Source organism: Apteryx rowi, unplaced genomic scaffold (assembly GCF_003343035.1).
Source record: "Apteryx rowi isolate R43461 unplaced genomic scaffold, aptRow1 scaffold_520, whole genome shotgun sequence".
NCBI lineage: Eukaryota > Metazoa > Chordata > Aves > Apterygiformes > Apterygidae > Apteryx > Apteryx rowi.
Window position 1 is genome coordinate 596,647 of NW_020450784.1, and position 18,878 is coordinate 615,524.

General features: G+C 40.5%; 2 protein-coding genes across 2 annotated transcripts in view; one reads left to right on the forward strand and one right to left on the reverse strand.

Moving 5' to 3' along the window:
- Positions 1-8,059, forward strand: part of WIPF3 (WAS/WASL interacting protein family member 3) — a 22,346-nt gene extending 14,287 nt beyond the window's left edge. The window contains exons 3-7 of the mRNA XM_026080450.1: positions 630-758; positions 2,323-3,054; positions 4,330-4,476; positions 5,159-5,260; positions 6,259-8,059. Of these exons, the coding sequence (XP_025936235.1) occupies positions 630-758; positions 2,323-3,054; positions 4,330-4,476; positions 5,159-5,260; positions 6,259-6,299 (1,151 nt within the window). The 3' untranslated portion in view covers positions 6,300-8,059. The remainder of the gene's footprint in view (positions 1-629; positions 759-2,322; positions 3,055-4,329; positions 4,477-5,158; positions 5,261-6,258) is intronic.
- Positions 8,060-10,489: 2,430 nt separating this feature from the next.
- Positions 10,490-18,878, reverse strand: part of SCRN1 (secernin 1) — a 31,999-nt gene continuing 23,610 nt past the window's right edge. Inside the window, exons 5-8 of the mRNA XM_026080453.1 lie at positions 18,149-18,314; positions 13,825-14,005; positions 11,090-11,249; positions 10,490-10,814 (exon numbers count right to left, since the gene is read on the reverse strand). Coding sequence (XP_025936238.1) covers positions 11,091-11,249; positions 13,825-14,005; positions 18,149-18,314 — 506 coding nt within the window. The 3' untranslated portion in view covers positions 10,490-10,814; position 11,090. The remainder of the gene's footprint in view (positions 10,815-11,089; positions 11,250-13,824; positions 14,006-18,148; positions 18,315-18,878) is intronic.

Sequence of the window (18,878 nt, forward strand, 5' to 3'; positions counted from 1 at the left end):
GTGATAATGCTAAAAGAAGTATCTTGGAGGTTAGTGGGTAGAGGGGGAAGAACATATGTGGTAATATGCATCTGATCCACAAATGAACAGAGCTTAGGTGAGCTGACCTAATAACAGAAAGATAGGGTTAGAAAGGTCTTGACAAGTTTGATCAGCTAATCATCATTCTTGACAGATGTTTTATCTAGCCTCTTCCTATCAATCTCCATTGAGGATAATGCATTTCATTGCTTTGCAATCAGTGAGGGAGATTCTCTAACAAAAACAGTAGGGGTTTTTTTCTGTTTTTTTTTTTTTACAATTTGTGTATTTTGTCACTGCCTGCTGCTTTTTGGAATTGCATAAACACCTGAGAGATGACCATTTTCAAATGCAGTCTAACACAACTTCTTGCTGGTATTATCATTGATGTGAGATTAGAAAGCACCAGAGGGTGCTGTGCTCCAAGATGTTGGTCAAAGTAATGGTAGTTTGTTGCAGCAACAATTAACTTCTTTGCTGAGTCAGTTTGAAGAGGAAAAAGTCTGGTCTTGGCTATGTTTGCTAGTGCTATGTTGTTATATGCTAAGTCGTAGTAGTCTGAGAGCAAGGATGAAATGGCTTTCTGATATATCCTCTTTTTGTAACAGAACCCAAAGGAACTAACAGAGATGGAGTTAATTCAGCCATTAACAAAGGTGGTTCTCAGCAGCCTCTGGGGGGCTTATTTGCTGGTGGCTTTCCTGTTCTCAGACCAGCAGGCCAGAGAGACATGCCAGGTAAGGGCTTCTTCTGTATGAAAAAAAAGAATAGCTGGGGGGGACTGGGATTTGGAATAAAAGTACTTTTGCAATAGCTTTAGTTTTGTTTTGGTTTCTGTTTGTTTTTAACCCTTGATGCATCTTGTGACCATAGAAGGCTGAATTAATAATGTAGCTGGAAATCATCTTTATAGATCTCAGGTGCCTTCTTTCTTAAAATGTAAATAATAAGCTATCTGTTACTCTAGATAAGAAAGAAATTCAGTAGACTTTACATAGTTTTAATGGAGACTTTTTACATTAGTTTAATGTAAACTTTTAATTGTACCTCAAATATAGAGTATTGAAATCTGAGTTTATCAGCTTCAACACAAATGGCAATAAGTCACATTTCCTTCCCATCACTAGTGTGTATTTCTATGGTGTTGCACATTTGTGTGCTACTTTAAAGATTTATATTCAGGATTCCTCCCCTCTAGATTTTATAAAGTACAGCTGTGATCCAGCAAAGTAATTTATTGACCTGAAAAATAAGGCAGCTGTCACTTGACAAGGACAAAACTAAGGCACGTGTGGGAAACCTACTGCTCCTTTCACATCAGGGAGTGCCAGCACCCTGAGGGGTGGCCTTTTTGAGTCCCAGCAATGATCTGGGGTGCTGTTGGGCAGCTGGTACCAGTTCAGGCAGCACAGAGCATAGTAGGTGTTCGCAGGGAAAGGCAGAACTTGGTTCTACCTTGTGTTCCTTTTCCGGAAGACAAGCCCGAGATGCTCAGCACTGCGTGTGATTGGGCTTGCTCACATAGCTTCATCTGCAGTGGTTACTTAGGGTTGTTCTTAAACTAGGAGCACAGTAGGACTATATGTGAATATAGAATGAGTTGCTTTTTTGACATCTTGTTTTCTGGAAAATCCTTGACATTTATATAGGCAAGTACAATATGTAAAGTCAAGAGTCTGTGTGTTTGCTGTTTAAAAGGAAATAATATTTGAACCTATGCCTTCTTGAAAGCCTTTTAGGCACTATTTTAGTGCCTTAGTACTTTTAAAAACTGGGCTTTTATCCATGGGACTGAGGTAATTCAGGTAATGTTTATGTGATTTTTAACCTCAAGCAAGTGCTTAATTTTAAGGATGCAAGTATCTATGTTAATGTGTGTCAATCTACTTGTATTCTTAGAGGCCTTTTCACTGGGTTTCTTGTGTCCTCCAAGCAGACCATTTTTCCCTGTTCTGCTGGCTGTACTAGTGACAGATGGGCTGATACAAAGAAAAGTACCTTCTCCTTAAAATGTTTCATGTTGCTTTTACTCGAGGGTAACTGAGGAACTGTGATGGGAGCAAGGTCTCTCCGTAGGCTGTTGTATAGTTAAGCACAGAAGCGGCTCCACAGTCCCCAGTGCCCCATCGCCTCCCGAGCCCAGTGTGCCTGTTGGACACGTGCTGTTTTGAGAGCAGACTTAGTGTGGGGAGACACTGGGGAGACAAAGATGAAGAGTTTGCTTTTTGCRCTGTTTTGTCTGATGACTCGGGATGAAATCCTGATGCCATTTTGCAATGATGTGTAATGCCTGTTTTTCAGCTGGAAGGTTTGGACAGCTTCCTGGGGTCCGAGCAACACCTCCCAAGACTGCAGCCCCACTAAACAGCATGGCAAAGGCGGGCAGTAACCCTGCGCATCTGCCTGATGGTCCAAAGGCAGCTGCCCTGCCAGAGCTGCCCAGCACCTTGCGGCCCAGCCCGGCCCGGCCCAGCCTGCCTGCCCCTCCTCCACCGCCTCCTACTGCCAGCAAACCTTCCCTCACTTTCCCTCCTCCACCACCTCTTCCCCCTCCAGTGGAAAGGCCTTCCAAGGGGATAGCACCCAGCTCTGCTCCTGCACCACCACTCCCTCCTCCTCAGGCTGACAAACCTGCGAAATTTCAAGCAGCCGCTTCGCACCCACCTCCGCCACCTCCCCCCTTGCCCCCTGTGCCCCCCTGTGGATTTCCAGGCAGGACAACTGACTTTGCTGTTCCTCCCTCTCTACCTGAAACAAGGGATTATCCACTGCCCACACCGCCCCCGCTGCCGTCCCCTCTGCCCACTGCACATTCCCAGTCCACTAACAGGCTCTCCTTCCCACCCTCCCCGGCCTTTAACAGTGCCATGAGCAGTGGTGATGCACCCCCTCCACTGCCCCCCAAGTCTCCGCACTTGCTGTCGCACTTGCATAAGCCTAATATTCAGTCGCTCCCTCTTCCTCCTACCCCCACCCTCCCTCAGCCAGCAGTGGTGGTGGAGACCAGGAAGAAGAGACCAGGCCGAGGCGCAGGTAAGAGCAGCATTCAAAGTGAGGCTTTAATCTACCTTTGGCTAGTGGGGGGAATTGCAGTGAGAGTGGGAGAGCCTGCAAGGGTGAGGGGTGAAGAGTACATGGAGCAGCAGGGTGAAGTCCATCACGTGGGAGGAATATCTGTAAAGTGGGAGCATGAACGCACTAGACTTCAAGCTGTTCTTACTGTTTAATCTGTGTTTCTTGGAAGCAACGTGCTTCATCAGCAAAAGCAACATTTTGGAACTGCCAGGCCACAGACAGGTAATGACAAACACGGATGCAATCCTCTGCCTTTCAGCAAAGAGCAGTGGCCAGTGCCTCCTGTGATCAAGTTGATAGGGCCAAAGGCTTCTCTCATTACCCGGGAAGTGGGGATATTAGCTGATCTTTCTTTGAGCAGATGGTAAGAGGAACTTTCTTGGACTTCTCTTGTATAATGAAGATGATAAAAAATGAGTCTAGATCTGTGTGGGTTTCAGAAATACAGACAGCTACTTAATAAGGAACATCTGAAGAGTATGTTCTGTACCCTGCATCTTAGCAGCCACACGTCAAGAGAAAAATTATTGGTTCCCTTTGACAGCAATGGGAAAGGCCATGTAAGTACAGGAGATCAGGTGCTTAGAGACAGTGATTAATGATGCTCAGGAATTGCCCAATGAACTATTATTTTGTCAAAACGCCTGTTCCTGATGGCTGTTTCCATCAGATGCCTGCCTTTCTCTTGGCTATCTAGGGGGGGGAGGCAGCTTTGGGAGGGAGCTAACTTGGAGGCCTTGGGCTCCCTTGCCCTTAGGCAGTTCATGTGGTAGGGCTGCACTGAAGATGTAAACTTTGAAGGCCTGTGCAACTGCTGAGTGAAATGCATAAGAATAACTGTAATTCCACTGAGTAGCTGCCAGAGTGCCATGAAATGACTTTGTTTTAGAGACATCACCTAGTGATTTTTCTGAAAAAAATATGTTCATGTGAAAGCCGAAAAATAGTCTTCCCCTCCAGAATGGAACAAAAACAAATTTCAAGCTGTCAGGCTTTCCCCAGAACTAGAAAGAGCACGCTCGAGTCAGCTCAAATGGTGACTTAAGTTTAAAAGTTGATGCTATAAATCCACGGCCAGCCTTGGCAAACAGCAGTTACCCTGCAATAGGTATCATAGGTGAGCTTGCATGAAATACTGCGTTCCTTCTACACTGTCAGTTTTTGTGCAAAGCTTACTATCGGTTTTGTTAAGTCATGATGGTCTTATGTGCTGCCCTGCTTCTTCTTTGTAAGGAACTGGTGCTGGGAAGCTAATGACCCCTCCGCAGCCACCAGCAAGATCACCAACAACTGAACTTACAAGCAAGTCTGGAGTCTCAGCCTGGGCAACAGTTCATGACCCTTATCCACCTCTTAAAAATGGAAATATGCATATCATTGGTAATATTATCTAAATAAGATCTTTTAGTCGTAGTTTAATGATTTAAGTACAAAAGCTTGTGTCTCAGACCTACCAAAAACTTTCAACTCTTTCTCATGACAAGAACAGTATAGCATAACTAGACACACAAAAACATTTTGTGCAACCCTGTACAATGAGAGAATATTAAGGTTTTTGCACAAATGTCTTGAACCATCCAATAGACAAGAAGAGTATGTACTACCTGCAAACTTCTTTAAGAACGTGAAAAGTTTCTGTAGTGTGCTTACATTACTATTCTTAAAAACAGTTCATGGACGTTTAGTAGCTTCAATCCTATAGAACGGAGACTGTTAAGAACTGCTTTGGGGTCTGATGAATTGGCTATTCATTCATGTTTGTAACTAAATTGCTCTAAAACCACCTAAGAATACATCAATCAATCAACCACAATATCATCAGTGTAGAAAAATGTAACAGTAGCCAGAAGCTTTACTTCAGTTAGTACCAGGATGGTGTGTGCAATTCGAGCCAGAAAAGTAGGATGGCTCACAAAAATACCCTTCCAGATTGCTTACATGGAGTGAGCCATATAAAATGCAGGGGAAAATTCTTCAGCATTTTGAATTTAAATTACTTGTAGCAATTTTTTAAAATAACTATTTAATAATGACTAATGTTTATTTCTCTGAAACTTCCCAGATGACTTTGAATCTAAATTTACCTTCCATTCTGTGGAAGATTTTCCCCCACCTGATGAATTCAAGCCATTTCAGAAAATTTATCCCAGCAAGATAGCTAGAGGTAAGTATGTAAACATGAAGAGCTCTGATATTTATCCAATAGCATTAAAAACAGGGAGTGAAAATAAAGAACCCAGACAAGTATTAATATGAACAACTGGTTGCTACCAGTTGCTAACATGTATACAAAGAGGAATGGGATTTGTTACAGTGGTAATGACCAAAGATTCATAATTAAGTGTTTTTCATTTTAAAATGTTAGTACCAAAAGAATAAAATGAAGTGAGTTGACATGTAGTTTAATTGTATTCTTTGCATTAAGTTACAGAGTGCCTTGAAGTTGAAAACAATGATGTAATGTAAACAGCCCGCTAGTGAGTTGGTTTATCTATTCATAAACTTGTGGAATCACAAAAGAAAGGTTGTTATACCTTATACCTATAAGAAATTTTATACTTGATCCACATGTTCCATCACATTTTGATTTAAATCCTACGCATGGTGTTTTACATACCTGAATAACAAAGGCACTCAGTACCTGAACCTCTGCAGGAAAGCAGGGAATGACAGAACCTTGCTTTGTTTGTGCTTAGCTTAGAAACTTAGTATCAGGTCCCTGTGGGAAGAGCATAAGTTCACACTTTCAGCTTTGGCATTTGAAGATGCCTAAAGATCTCATGCCTATATTCTGCTTTTTATAAAACCCTGTATTTTCTTTATTACTAGATCAACTATTTATCACCACCTCTTCATTTAGTTCTTCCCTGTCAATGTACTTTGCACTGCTTTTCATAGCAGCTCAAGTCAGTCTAAATTGGCTGCTGTGGTTCCACCCCCTGCCCCTCCACTTGCACCTTTATGAATGCATAGCAAGATGATCTGATCAAAGACTTTTTGCTAAAGGGCTACAGAGCATGAGCAATATATATCAGTTCAAGGGCAGGAGGAGATAAATGCAGTATTCCTTGATTGTTTTAGCTGCTGTGGAACTACATCTAAAGTATGTATCCAAAATATGTATTTTTTTCCTCTGATTAAACCTGTCCTATCTATTTACAGATCCCTCTAAAAACCCTCCATTAAGAACACATGTGAGATGAGAAGAATCTTCTGATGCTCTCTGGATTGGTATTAAAAATGGAGAACATCAAGATAATATATGAAACAGAAGGGGGTCCCCTTTACAATGATAGAGATTATATTTGAATCGCAGGTGCTGCAATGTTAGCATTTCTATAAACTGGAAGAGAAGTTTAAATGACACTTTTTGAACTAGCCTATGCACCACAGGAATGTTAGCACAGGCTTTTAAATTATTGTATATATGTGGATATTTTTTAAGCAAAACATCCTAAGCTTTAAATTCTTTGTAGTGTTCAAACAACTCTCATTTTAATCATGGCTGGCAGATGATACCTCAAGTATACTTTTTGCATTAAATCGCTGTAGTTCATTTTTTCCCCCTTCATCATCATTTTTTATTTTGGAAATCCTGCAGAGTTATTTCTCAGATATTTTTCAATGAACTATCAGAAACTAATGTGATACCTTTAGTCTCTTTGTATATTTCTTTGCTTCTTGTATTCTGTCTATCCTCAAATTGCAGCAGAATGGCACCTTCAGCAACAGATGGGCCCACAATCCTTTTCTCACTGAGCACAAAGAGGAAGGAGATGATACTGGGTTGCAGCTGTTTTTGACCCTACCTCCTATTGATCACACAGCCTTATAGGATGGTGAACATGTCTGAAGAAGTCCAACTAGGCAGAGTGGTTATGGAATTGACAAAGACGACAGAACTTTTCCAAACTGGATGAAGTTCTACTGAAAGCAAAAAAGGGGAAGGGGGGTATGTGAATACACATGTCCTGAAGTATGTATATAAGGGCATGTGTCTTTTGCTGCTGGCAAGGTGGATATTAACAATGAATGTGACAAGTTGTCTTTACCCAACAAGGAGAAAAAGGCCTCTGGAGTCTGTCTAAGAAGCCCAACACCTATATTTTAGAAAAGCAAGTGAAGCTACTATTGTTCAATAAGGATTCATTGTCTGAAACAACACATGGAACAAGCAATCCACAAAGTGGTTGTTCCTTTGAATAGAGTTTGTTGAGAAAGTAACAGCCTAGCAGGAAACAAGATTCGAGCTTCCACTTTTAATGTGCATCTCATGGTGAGGTCTTTGGATCACCAGTGTTCAGATCTGGACATCAGGTGTCTGTTTCCAGCAAAACGTTCCTTTATAGTTTTCGTGGGTAGTTCAGAGTGTGACTGGTTCACCAGCTTGAATAATGGCACTGCTCTGTCAGGATGAGCCTGATACTAAGTCAGGCTATTTAAGGTTAAGATATTTTTTACATAATTTAAATTTCTCTCGTCAGCAGCTGTAATAAACATAGGCAACAGGTAAAGATCCTTCCCCATGGCCATGTCTTTGAACAGCAACATTTGGAAGAGAAAGGTAACTGCATCCTTATATCTCTGCTTTTCTCTTAGTCCTTGCAACAGCTCAGCTATGCTGTGACTCCTGCACCCATACGCATGCTCATGGTGTGGCAATGATGTAAGGGTAAAAAAGCATTTGAAGCTCTTCCACTCACAGGACTCTAAAGTGTCATTAATCTTTTTCTAGCCTATCATGATACCTTGCTGTTCATGTGAAAAGAAAAAAAAAAGTAGTGATGCTTTCACCAGTACTTTCTTCCACCAGTATTATAGTTACTTGATCAATATGCATGAAATATGGTAATAAGCAGGGGTCAGCACATATACACTGCTTCTCTTAAACAACTGCAAAAGTTTAATATTGCATTGAAGAATATTTTGTTACAGTACTATTAAAAGTGAGTTATTGCTGGTTCTTATTTGTATTTTGGACTTGTATACAGCTGTGTACTAACTACCTTTATAAGGATTTTAAAGCTATTCAGTTATCTTCTGGCAGGTGATTTGAACATTAAAGGAGGAAAAATTTTACTCCTGTTTTTATTATGATTAGAGGTATTTTAGAAGCAAACAACATCTCTTAGAGATTAAACTGGAAAGCCTGTGCACACTTGCAAATGTTAAAAATGCTTATGTAATGTTAGTAAAGTGTTATTTAATACATAATGGATCTTCAACAATGGGGATCCAGTGAAACTTCAGAAGCTGCTAGTACCTGGGTATACAGGGACTCACACTGGCTGTAACCCAGTGGGAGTTAGTCCCACTGTGTACCCAATGCACTTGCACTGCTCTGAGCCAGAGCCATGCTCAAGTTAAGACCAGAGGAAGTTTCAGGCCATGGGGGTGGCTCTGGTTTTCTCAGACTTGTAGGACTAGTGATTGCACTCAAGCATGTTGCTGTAGCCCACTGTTCATTTTTTTATGCACTATACAACTGAAGCAAAAGCAACATACTACTAGAAACTCACTGCCTGGATCACTGTGCCAAAATCAATTTTAGTTTTGTCATATGAACAGTTCCTAATAAGGACAAATTCCCACAAGCTGACTGCAGATGTTTGTTTCATTTCTTCTCTTAAGAAGCARGCAAATAAGATATATGATGTTGTTAGCTGGAACACCCTCCTACTGCATTTTGCCTCCCTCCAGCCCCCAGAGATTGGAAGGCTGAACTGTGCAGAAGAGCAGTATGAAATGATGTATCCTAATCTCTGTCCTCTGACTGGGCCAATCATTTTATCCCTGTTCTCTCCTGTTCACAAATACCCAGCTACTCCTATGAGGATGCTGAGCTCTCAGCAAGCAACAGCTATAGAAGCAGCTTTGAATTTCAACTTGCCATGTGTTAAATAAACTCTGATTAAGACTATTTTTATTCAGAGCACCTTTTCATTCCACAAGTGGATTTCATGGGAAATCCATTTACTTAATTGTGGACAGTTAGCAAAAGCACACTGCTCTTTCAGCTAACTTCATCCAGAACAATACCCTCCTAAATGGAGTGTGCTCCTTGCAGTCACTATTCTTGCTAGGARGAGAGAAGTTAAGTTTTAGGGTTTATTTGCCTATTTTCTCCTTCCTGTGTCTCCAGTTTCAGAATACCTAGGCATAAAAGCTGAAATTAATAAGAAAGATCTGGCCCACTATAGCTGTTCCTGCAGTAGAGAGCATGGGAGGGGTACCTTGTGTGAGAAGACAATTAGGCAGGCCATCAGAAAAAAAAATCATGTTTATTTTCTGCAAGTGAACAGGCTCAATACTTTCTTTTCCAATTGTCAGTATTGTCATATAAAGCAATACTGAAATAATGAGTCTGAACAGAACAACTTCATAAAAAAAAGTATGAGAATTCAGTGTGACAATACCACAGTGCCTGTATTTCCCTAATGCACAACTCCCTCAATTTCAAGCTGAGATGCTGTTGCCTTCTAGAGGAGCTTTTACCTCCTTAAAAATCTGTGGTTTGTCACCATCCCCATTCCTGAACAATGACGGATTTGAACTCCATGTACTAATTTCTACCTATTAAAAGCATTGTCTGTTCCTCCTCCCATTAAAAAAAAGAATATGTCACAAGGCCCAGTGTTTCTCAGCTTCATTCTTAAAGTATTTGCCCATCTCACTTCTGGAAGAAGAAAACACAAAAATCAAGTCCACCTGTCAGTCTGTCAAGGAAGGGAAGCATGCTGCAGAACTGCACTTGAGATAAGGAGCGAAGACAGCCAGCCAGTTCTAAGCTTAACCAGCTGGATTGCCACATCCATCATTAACTCGCTGGCACTTAATGTACTCCTCAGCCATGTACTCTCCCCACTGAGATCACAAGGAATTGCTGAGCAGTACAAAGACAGAAATAGGGACAGTAGTCAGGTGCTGACTGACGCCCAGCATCTATTCCCTCMAAAAAGTTCCAAAGTTGTAGTTCATATATAAACGGTACCTTATTAACTGTGCCTTAAAAGTCAATTGGTTATATGTAGTTGCCTTAGCTGCCCCGGCTGGCTCTGCCTACCATACCCAGCAGTAGCCAGCTATGTTACAAACACAAGCTGCTACTTCAAGTTGGGAGCAGCTAAAGGCAAAACCTCCCCCAGGGGACCTAATTCTGGTCATTTTTACAGGCGTAATGTCAAATGCTGAGTCACTACAATCAGATATGCCAGTACAGAAGTTCAAGAACCAGGACTCACCTCCCAGCCCCTTTAAAACAGGGATTTCAACTCTCCCTTCTTGGTAATTTGTACAGAGAATGGTAACAATACAATGCATGTTAGCTTTGCTGCAGGCCTAGTCCTGAGCAGTAGAGAAAAAAGTTTGCTTTCAAAGACGATATGGCAGTTATCCTGATGAAGTTAATTTTTGCTTTAATTGGTTGCCCAACATACACATTTAAACATTCTGTACTAAGTTAGCCAGCATGCACACAGTAATTGGACCAGTCAGTGACTTTCTCCTTTCACTATACACACACACACACACACACACAAACAGAAACACCACATGATTGGACAAAGAAAAGCAATTTGTTAACCAGATATAGCTACTAAGGAACATTTTTTCCTCTAGCAACGTTTTTTTCCTGCAAATTCACAAGTGTGAAGACTTTCTTTCAAGGCTTGAAGAACTCTGCAGTCTTCCTGTGAAAAGGCTAACAGTATCCACTGTGGCTGAAACGAGATAACATTGGTTTAAAATCGATTCCAAGCAACAGTGAAATTGAAAACAAAAAACTGCCCACAATATAACATAGGGGAAAGGGACTTTTGGGACAATCCAGTGAGATGCACTGAGGGAGAAAGGTTGCTTTGGACATGATCCTACACACCCTTAGTTTGGTGTAAAAGAGGGAGAGGATGCTCAGAATTAGATCCAACATCTTGCATTCACTGATACCTGTTGGTACCAGAAACTCAGTGTCTAAAGAATTAAAATGTTTGCTTACTTCATTTGAAGAACTTAAGTTCTGTGTCAACACAGTCATAGAAAAGATCCACTACTTCAGCAGCATCCAGAATCTCTGTACAAGTAAGGATATCTTCCATTGCTTCCAAGCCTTGTTTTTCAAGGTCTAACATAATGCTCATCAGCTTCTGGCCTTTATCCTACAGGCAGGAGATGACCAACCTGAATTAAACATTAAACTAGCCCATTAAGCATTCTTACTATTCACTTTTATTATGGGGAACCTTTCAAGTCTTTTTAAAGATGAGAAGAAAAAAAAAGCCTTTTTGAATACAGACTATTTCTGCTAATAGTTTTTTGGACAGTCAGAGGCTAAGAGCAACAGTGCTTAATATTCTATATATTAAGAGCAATAACAAAGAAGCAGTTCCCAAGTTTAAAGCAGAGAAGGAAGAAGGAGGGAAAGATGGAGAGCAGAAAAGGGTATAAGGATTATACATGTGAGAAGGAAGTAAAGCAACTCCTTAAGCTAGCAAGCCAGCAAACAGAACTATTTGTGAAGACTAGAAGCCCTGAGGATTGTACAGCTCATAGGATATACACATGTATCCCTCAGATCATCACCGTCTTTACCTGAAAGATAATGATTAGATCTGAAATGATGTGTAATGTAACAGCAGCAAAACTCCAAATACTAGGGAAGGCTTTGTGCATCATTCTGGCTTACTTCTCTTCATGTTTCTGGGTAGGAAATCTATTCCTGAAGAAGGTATCATTTTGTTTTATCCAGAATTTATTTAAAGCCTTCTTAATTTCCTTGGGGGGGGGGGGGTAAATGGAGAAGTACTGTTTGTTTTGTTTGCAGCTTTCAAAATTGAATTCCAGAAACAAGAGGTTTAGAATAAATGATGGCTCTGAGCTTTCCAGGATTTCACACTGGCATTCTGCAGAGAGATCAGGGCACCTAAGCTAAGCTTTAGGCTCTCAGCTAGCAAGTTTTTATAGCAGAAAGCCTGACTAAAACTACAATTCCCTTTCTAACACAACTTTTGGTGCTACATTGCGATGCTTTTTGTTTTAATAGAAAAGAGCCTACCTGCTAAAATGCCCCTTGTAGAAATTCCCTACTAGGTTTCCCTGAATCAGCATCTCATACAAACTCAGAAACGCTATGGGAGACAGTTGCACACTGACTCAATGTTACTGCAGAGGTGACAGTTTTTAAATTGAGCTATTCTAGGCAATTAAAACCACATCTAGCCAAAACTGCATTTTAATGAAGGTCTTGCTAGCAGAGGTTACCATGGTTTCCTAGATCACTAATGGACAAGTCTGAATGGTGTTATGATCTCAGCAAGTCTCTGACCTGCGCAAATATGCAGAGTCAACCCTGCTCCACAGGAATACTGCAGGAAAGCAAGTGTGCTGTGAAAGCTCAACCTGCCTGAAATACTAATACTAGCATGACTGGCTTGTCCTGCATATTCTCTCCCTCTGTTTTACTTCCTCCTTCCCATATACCTAGGCATTGTTGTACAGTACAAAAAGTATTTAGTATTTCAAATAAAAAGCTGAATAGTTTAAAAAAAAAAAAAAAGGGAGCAGAGGGGAGCATAAAACTTCTGTGATGCCATTACCTCAAACTAAGCCATCCTCACAAAATGTTTTGGATTAAACGTACACAATTCCAAGAGCACTAAAGTTAGAGTGCATGGTTAGGACACCCAGGCCTTCATCCTGCCATAGTTAGAATTAGAACATTCTAGAGACTGATAACATATTCACTTCATTTTTTCTTCTTTTTTAAGGAAAGATACTCAATTTAATAACCAGCTATCCAGTTTACTGCTGCAGTTGTAATTGCAACTGTAAAAGAACAGTTACTGGACTACTTATGCTATGACAGCTGAAGTTACACATCAGTTGGAAAAGCTGTGCAGACAGAATAATCCACTTCCTGCTTTTATTTATTCCCATGAGTGAAGTGAATCACAAAGTGATTTTGAATCACAAAGTGCCCATAAGTGTTCACCACTGAAGAATTTTATGCTAGAAGGTTTTCAGTTCTCAGGTACTTGTTGCATGGCATTGGAAAATGTCCCTTCTTCTGTATGGCATTTAAATTTGTTAAATTCTCACAAAGTAATACAAATGCACACACTAAACCGAGACTTATAAAAACTATAATGTACAAATTATTCTATATCCCACATTAGACTAGGATCCAGCATCCAATAACCAGCTAGAAAGACTCAGTGCACAATGGGCATTGAACAATGTGCTGAACTTAGTAGGGAAGTCCTGCAGCTTCCCCATCTCTCCTCCTGCTGCCACATGTATGAACAAGTTAATCAACTTATCAATTTATGACTTTTCACTTCCTGAAAGTGATGGAGCAGAGCAACATTCACAGGATAACTGAAAAAACTATGCAGAATCATTTCCCCCTCAGAAGGCATCATTATTAAGGACGAACCCGCAAGAATTCTAAGAATATTCAGAGAACTCTTTTTGGATTCCAACAGTACGGAAAAACATTTAGCAGGTTGTATCCTTGTTTTTCAGTGAGTGACCTTAAAGTAAATTATGAAGTTAATAATCTACATTTATTTCCTTAAATTAGATCTGTAAGTGTTTTTATGGAAAATGCTACTAGAAAGAATTGAGGTCATGAAACTATTTAAAACCTTTGCTTCTTTTTGATCAAATCTTATACAGATAGGTTTAAGAAAATCTCTATAAGATTATAAAAGGTTCCAGGTCCCACAGTCTTACCTGATCATTCTCAAAGACAGATCGGGCCCATTCATGTGCCTTGTACAATTCATGCCTGCGGTCAGGTTTCTCCTGGAATCGAGGAATTTTTTTAGCAGGATCATCATCACCAAAAGAAGGAGACTGCACTTTTGGTACTAATTTGACATCATCAACAAAAATAAAGGGTTTAAATATGGATCTGAAAGAAATGAGAATTACTGCTTACAGTAATCAGAGAGATTTTCTGTACATTATCCAACTCTTCACCTAGGCTATTTTAAAACACATACAGAACAGCATAGGAAATGCTAATAAGCACGAACAAGGTTAGCAAGTTGGTACTGGCCACAAGCAAAACAAACATAAAAAGAACTAGGTCTGCCAATTATTGTATTACACTTTTTAACTATAGGCTTCTTTACTCTCTTTCAGGCCACTTCTACCACTTCTTTAGCATTGTACTTTTCAAGCTTTTTTTGTTGTGCAAGTCTCAGTGTTCAGTTCCATATCATTTTTTCTCCTCTGTTCGCACTGCCATCTCCCCTTCTCCCAACCAGATATAATTCCCATGGACTACTTTAAAAATCTTAGGATGTTTGGAAGCTCATGTACCCCCAAGCTTCCTTGTGTCCCCACAGCTGAAGTCTCTATGTCAGTTCTTTGCCAATGTAAACAAATCATTCAAAGACAGAGGAATTTAAAAATCACATACACATACAAGTGCTTGTGTGGAGCAGAGAAGATTACATAGCCTGCTCAGTATCAGAAGATTTGGTGTATGACCAGCAGCATTGAAGAGGTTCAAGGAAAAGGAGTTCAAGTTCAAGGAAAGAATAAAGACATAGCTATCAACATTGTGATGCTTCCCAAGTAACTTCAACACTGACCTTCGGTCTGAACTTGGAAGCAGAATTCCAGACTGACACTTGGTCCTAAGCTATAGGGAAGATCACATCTTCTGAGGGGCAGTGGGAATCAAGGATCTTATTCTTGAGAATCTGAGAAAGGTCTTCCCAAATGCATGGAAGAAACTGCTTTTCTTTTAGATATACATTGAAACAGCACCCTACATTCTGCAGTAAAGAAGCTGCCAGAAGTGTGAGACTTCTGCAAAGCATGATTAATAACCACTGCCTGCACACAGTCAGCAGATTCATTGCTGCTACCCTATCTGTCACTGTCAGGAAGCCTTGCTGACTAACAGTTAGTGTGTGAGTCATTATCTGCAGTTAAAATAATGCTTTTTTAATGCATTAGAGCATAAAATAAAGCAAGAAAGGCCTCTAGTAAGTTGGGGGGGTTGTGTGGGGTTTTTTTTGTTTTGTTTTGTTCTGTTGGTTTTTTTTTTAAACAACCAGGTTGTCTGTCTTAGAAAAGTACAGAAATCCCACCAGAACAGTTTGAAGCCTCATTGCTTTATTATCCAAATGGATTTGCATCAAGTCAAAGAACAGTAAGCAAGCTCAAAATTCTTAGCCCTGAAGACTTGAGTTCCCTGTACAAGGTGGGAGGGAAGTCCTTTGGCATGACTGACTGCCACAGCGCTCAGCAGCTCCTGATGCATCAAACTACTACCAGTCCCAGGAATGACTGTCAGCTGTTCAAGATCACCATGTTCTTCTCCCCATAACCTCTTTACCTCAATGCAAGTGGCAGATCTCCTTAAACTAAACCACTTGCAGTTATTAATTTCTGCGAATGCCAAGTGGATTCTGGTTAAAACACATGATAATTAATTAGTTTTTGATGATCTGGCCCATGAGTTCCCTTATCTCCTCTGCTGCTTTCAGCTGCTTTCAGAAGAAGACATCATTAAAGCAATGGAAATTGTCCTTCCATTAAAAAACATACTTGGTATATCTGGGAGCAGCAAAGGTTTTCCTCCATTAACCTTCTGATGTCATACAAGGCTACCTAGAATACCCACTCCCTCTTTGCTAGTTACGCACTTTACTTGTTCAGATTTTATACCCACTTGTCCAAAAAAGGTAACTGAAATGGTCCACAACCCTATTACTTCAACAAGAACCCAACCGGCAAGCAACCACAGACTCTAGTACAGTAGTTCCTGGGTCCTCCCTAAACTGCATTTACCCTAAAAGCTCTGACTTTAGGCAACAGTCCAAATTTGGCCTTCAACTCCAGTGGCATCCATTTAAAATTGCAGGTCAGTAACACGGGGCTTCTCAGGGCTGTCAGATTGCACACCACTGACCACTGATCACATTTCTGGTTAGAACATGCTCTTGAAGCACTAGCATATACTATAAATACATGAACATTAGGCAGTGTGTTTGTTAGGAAGCATATGTTAACTATTAGATTTATACTGCCTTTTTAAATTCTAATGTCCTAAATATTAATCAAACTATTATGTACTTACAGCCTAGTGAGCAAAAATAAGGTGTCTTGAAAAAAAGGCCAGTACAAAATGCTATCTTGTTTTCAAATTATTACTTTTCAGATTTTAATCTGATGGCAAAAATATATCCTTTCATCGAGGCTTGACTGACTGGCCTTTAGGTCAGGTGTAAATTAAAGAATTTCCATGGACCTCCCTCTCCTCCCCCAACAAGGATCTCATCGAAGGCACAAAAAAATTTTCCTGATAAAAATAAATGAAGTGTCACATTAATCCAGGAGCACCCTGTACATTGGATTCTTGTGCTTATGTGCTTATTTTTTTGCTAACGTCTCATAATTCTAGTGTTTTCATTCTGCATGTATTACATACTGACAGAGCAAGAACATCTGGATCTAGAAAACAAGAACTGCATACTATTATCTGGCAACTAAGTGAAAGGACTAATTCAGAATTTCTATGAGCTATCTTCATTTCACTTTAAAGAATGAACCACCTTGAAGCTTACAGAAGCTGATTGTTTCTTAAACGACTGTATAAGCACAATTCAAAGTAATTTAAATGTCCTTTAATTCCTTGAGCAAAACTTAAGTTCAACAGTTTTTATTCTGTTGGGCCTGTTTTTTTAATGGAGATGTTACACTAAAAGGGCTTGCTTCCATTGCAAATCCCTTTTTGATGACCRAAGTTAGCACACTGAACAAGTTGAAATGTCAAAGCAGATACAGACTTAACTACAGACCAACTGGACGGAATGCATACTTTTTCACCAAAAATCAGCCAAAGTAGCTTTTATTTTTTTCCATGTTTACTCAAAATTTCTACTTCGTCTATATTCAGGAGAGATCTATAAATACATCCCATAATTTGAAAAACAAAATGAGAGACTCAAAGGGTAGATAGAAGATGACAGGCAGGGTATTTGAGAGGGCTGAATTCCTGGTTAGTCTGCCTTGTCAGAAGACTCTGCTAATGATTCCTAATAGCCGCTATCCACAAATCCTTAGCTAAGTTCTTTCCTCCTCCTCTCCCCTACCGCCCCAAATCCTGTACTAGAAATCTTCCAGTGTGAAATAATCCATAGATCTGTTCACAAGTAATAAATAGCTCTGAAAAAGAAACAGTTTTTATTTCAATAGAGAAAACAGCCAGAGAAGTCCCAAGCTGCAGTCTCTGGTATAAAAACAGTAGACTCCTACACTTGGTCTCTTCTTAGGGGAGGCTTTAAAGCTCAAGAGTCCTCTCAATCATACAGCAGTATGGCCTCTGTGAGCTGCAAGTTACACAATCATACCACATTTTCAAYACGAAAAACCAGACTGGTGACCCTAGAAAACATTTGCTGGCCGCAATTTTGTGTTGTCTGAGCTTAATGGGATGTAATAGTAAGTGATGTCTTTCTAATCCTGTCTGCCCGGCCTGGAAGTTACACTGTTAAGCCTCTTTGTTAGAGGCTGGTGTTTCAGCCATAGCCACATCCTCTCTTGACCTCGCACCCCCTAATACATCCCTTCCTCTCTCAAGCTAAGGTGACTGGTACAAGAGGCAGCAAAGACCCCCTTCAGCAGCAGAAAGTGGTTCTAGTCAATAAGAGCTCTTAAAACAGGAGAACAAGGCACACATCCTGCCTCCCCTGTAGATCAAGGGAAAGATCCTGCCTTGGGTTTCTCAGGAAAAGGACTGTCATGCAAACAGTAGCTTCCTAGTAGCTACTAGGAAGTGACTGTAACTGTTTTTCAAACTACCTTTGTGCCACCATAATTCTAGGTTTGGCTAGTATTGGGAGCAACCCTATGGGTTCCCAGAGCTTACAGTTTTCTAGACTAGAGACAATCCTGTTGGCATGACTCAAAAGGCCTCTGGAAAAGGATGGTAGAGACACTTGTCTCTTTTGTTCAATTCTGATAACAGCATTTGTTTAATAACTTTCAACCCATAATCTACCCTGTGCCCAGGGGACCCACCAATGCTGTGGCTTACCTTGAAGGGTCTGGCGTGCCAGTGAAGTAATGAATACATGGAGAACTAGGGTCCTGAGGCAGAACAGACACTATGCTAGCTGTAGTAAGGAAAGATTCAGAGTCCACACAGACACCACTGTCCTTATCACGCAAGACATCAATCATAGTTTGTGCAGAAATGTCACCTATATGAGGAGGGGAAAAAAATAATCCTGAGTGTTCAATAGCTCAGACTCCAGGGAAAGATTTTAGCTTGAATGGGCTTTGTAGGCCTAGCAAGAACAGTGACACTCAGCATGGGCATGTCACAAATCCCAGTTAATAGTTTCTATTTAAACCGTGTAAGCCCAGAATTAATTTGACTAGCTAGTAAAAGAGAACAGTATGAAGCATTAGTTAGGCATTTCAATGGCTAAGTAGGGAGCAATCTCATTAAAAGGGTATCTTTCAGAAAGAGGAAGGCCATCATGTCTGTAATACTGCTTCAGTGATCACTGTTAACACATCACTTACATAAAACACCCATTTCTCCCTAAGAAGCTACTTCTAGCCAAGTCCAGGCAGCATGGCAGCACCTTGATCTCCCACTTCTCATCTATTACCATTAGCTCTCTCTCAAAGCTTTGAGACATTGTCTCATGTTCACATGGGCTTACAACAGCAGACTTGCACGCTGAGGGTTTTCTCCAGACTGCTATCTATGAGAATCCCCTGCTCTCATGCTATTTCCTGCATGTGTCCTATCACAA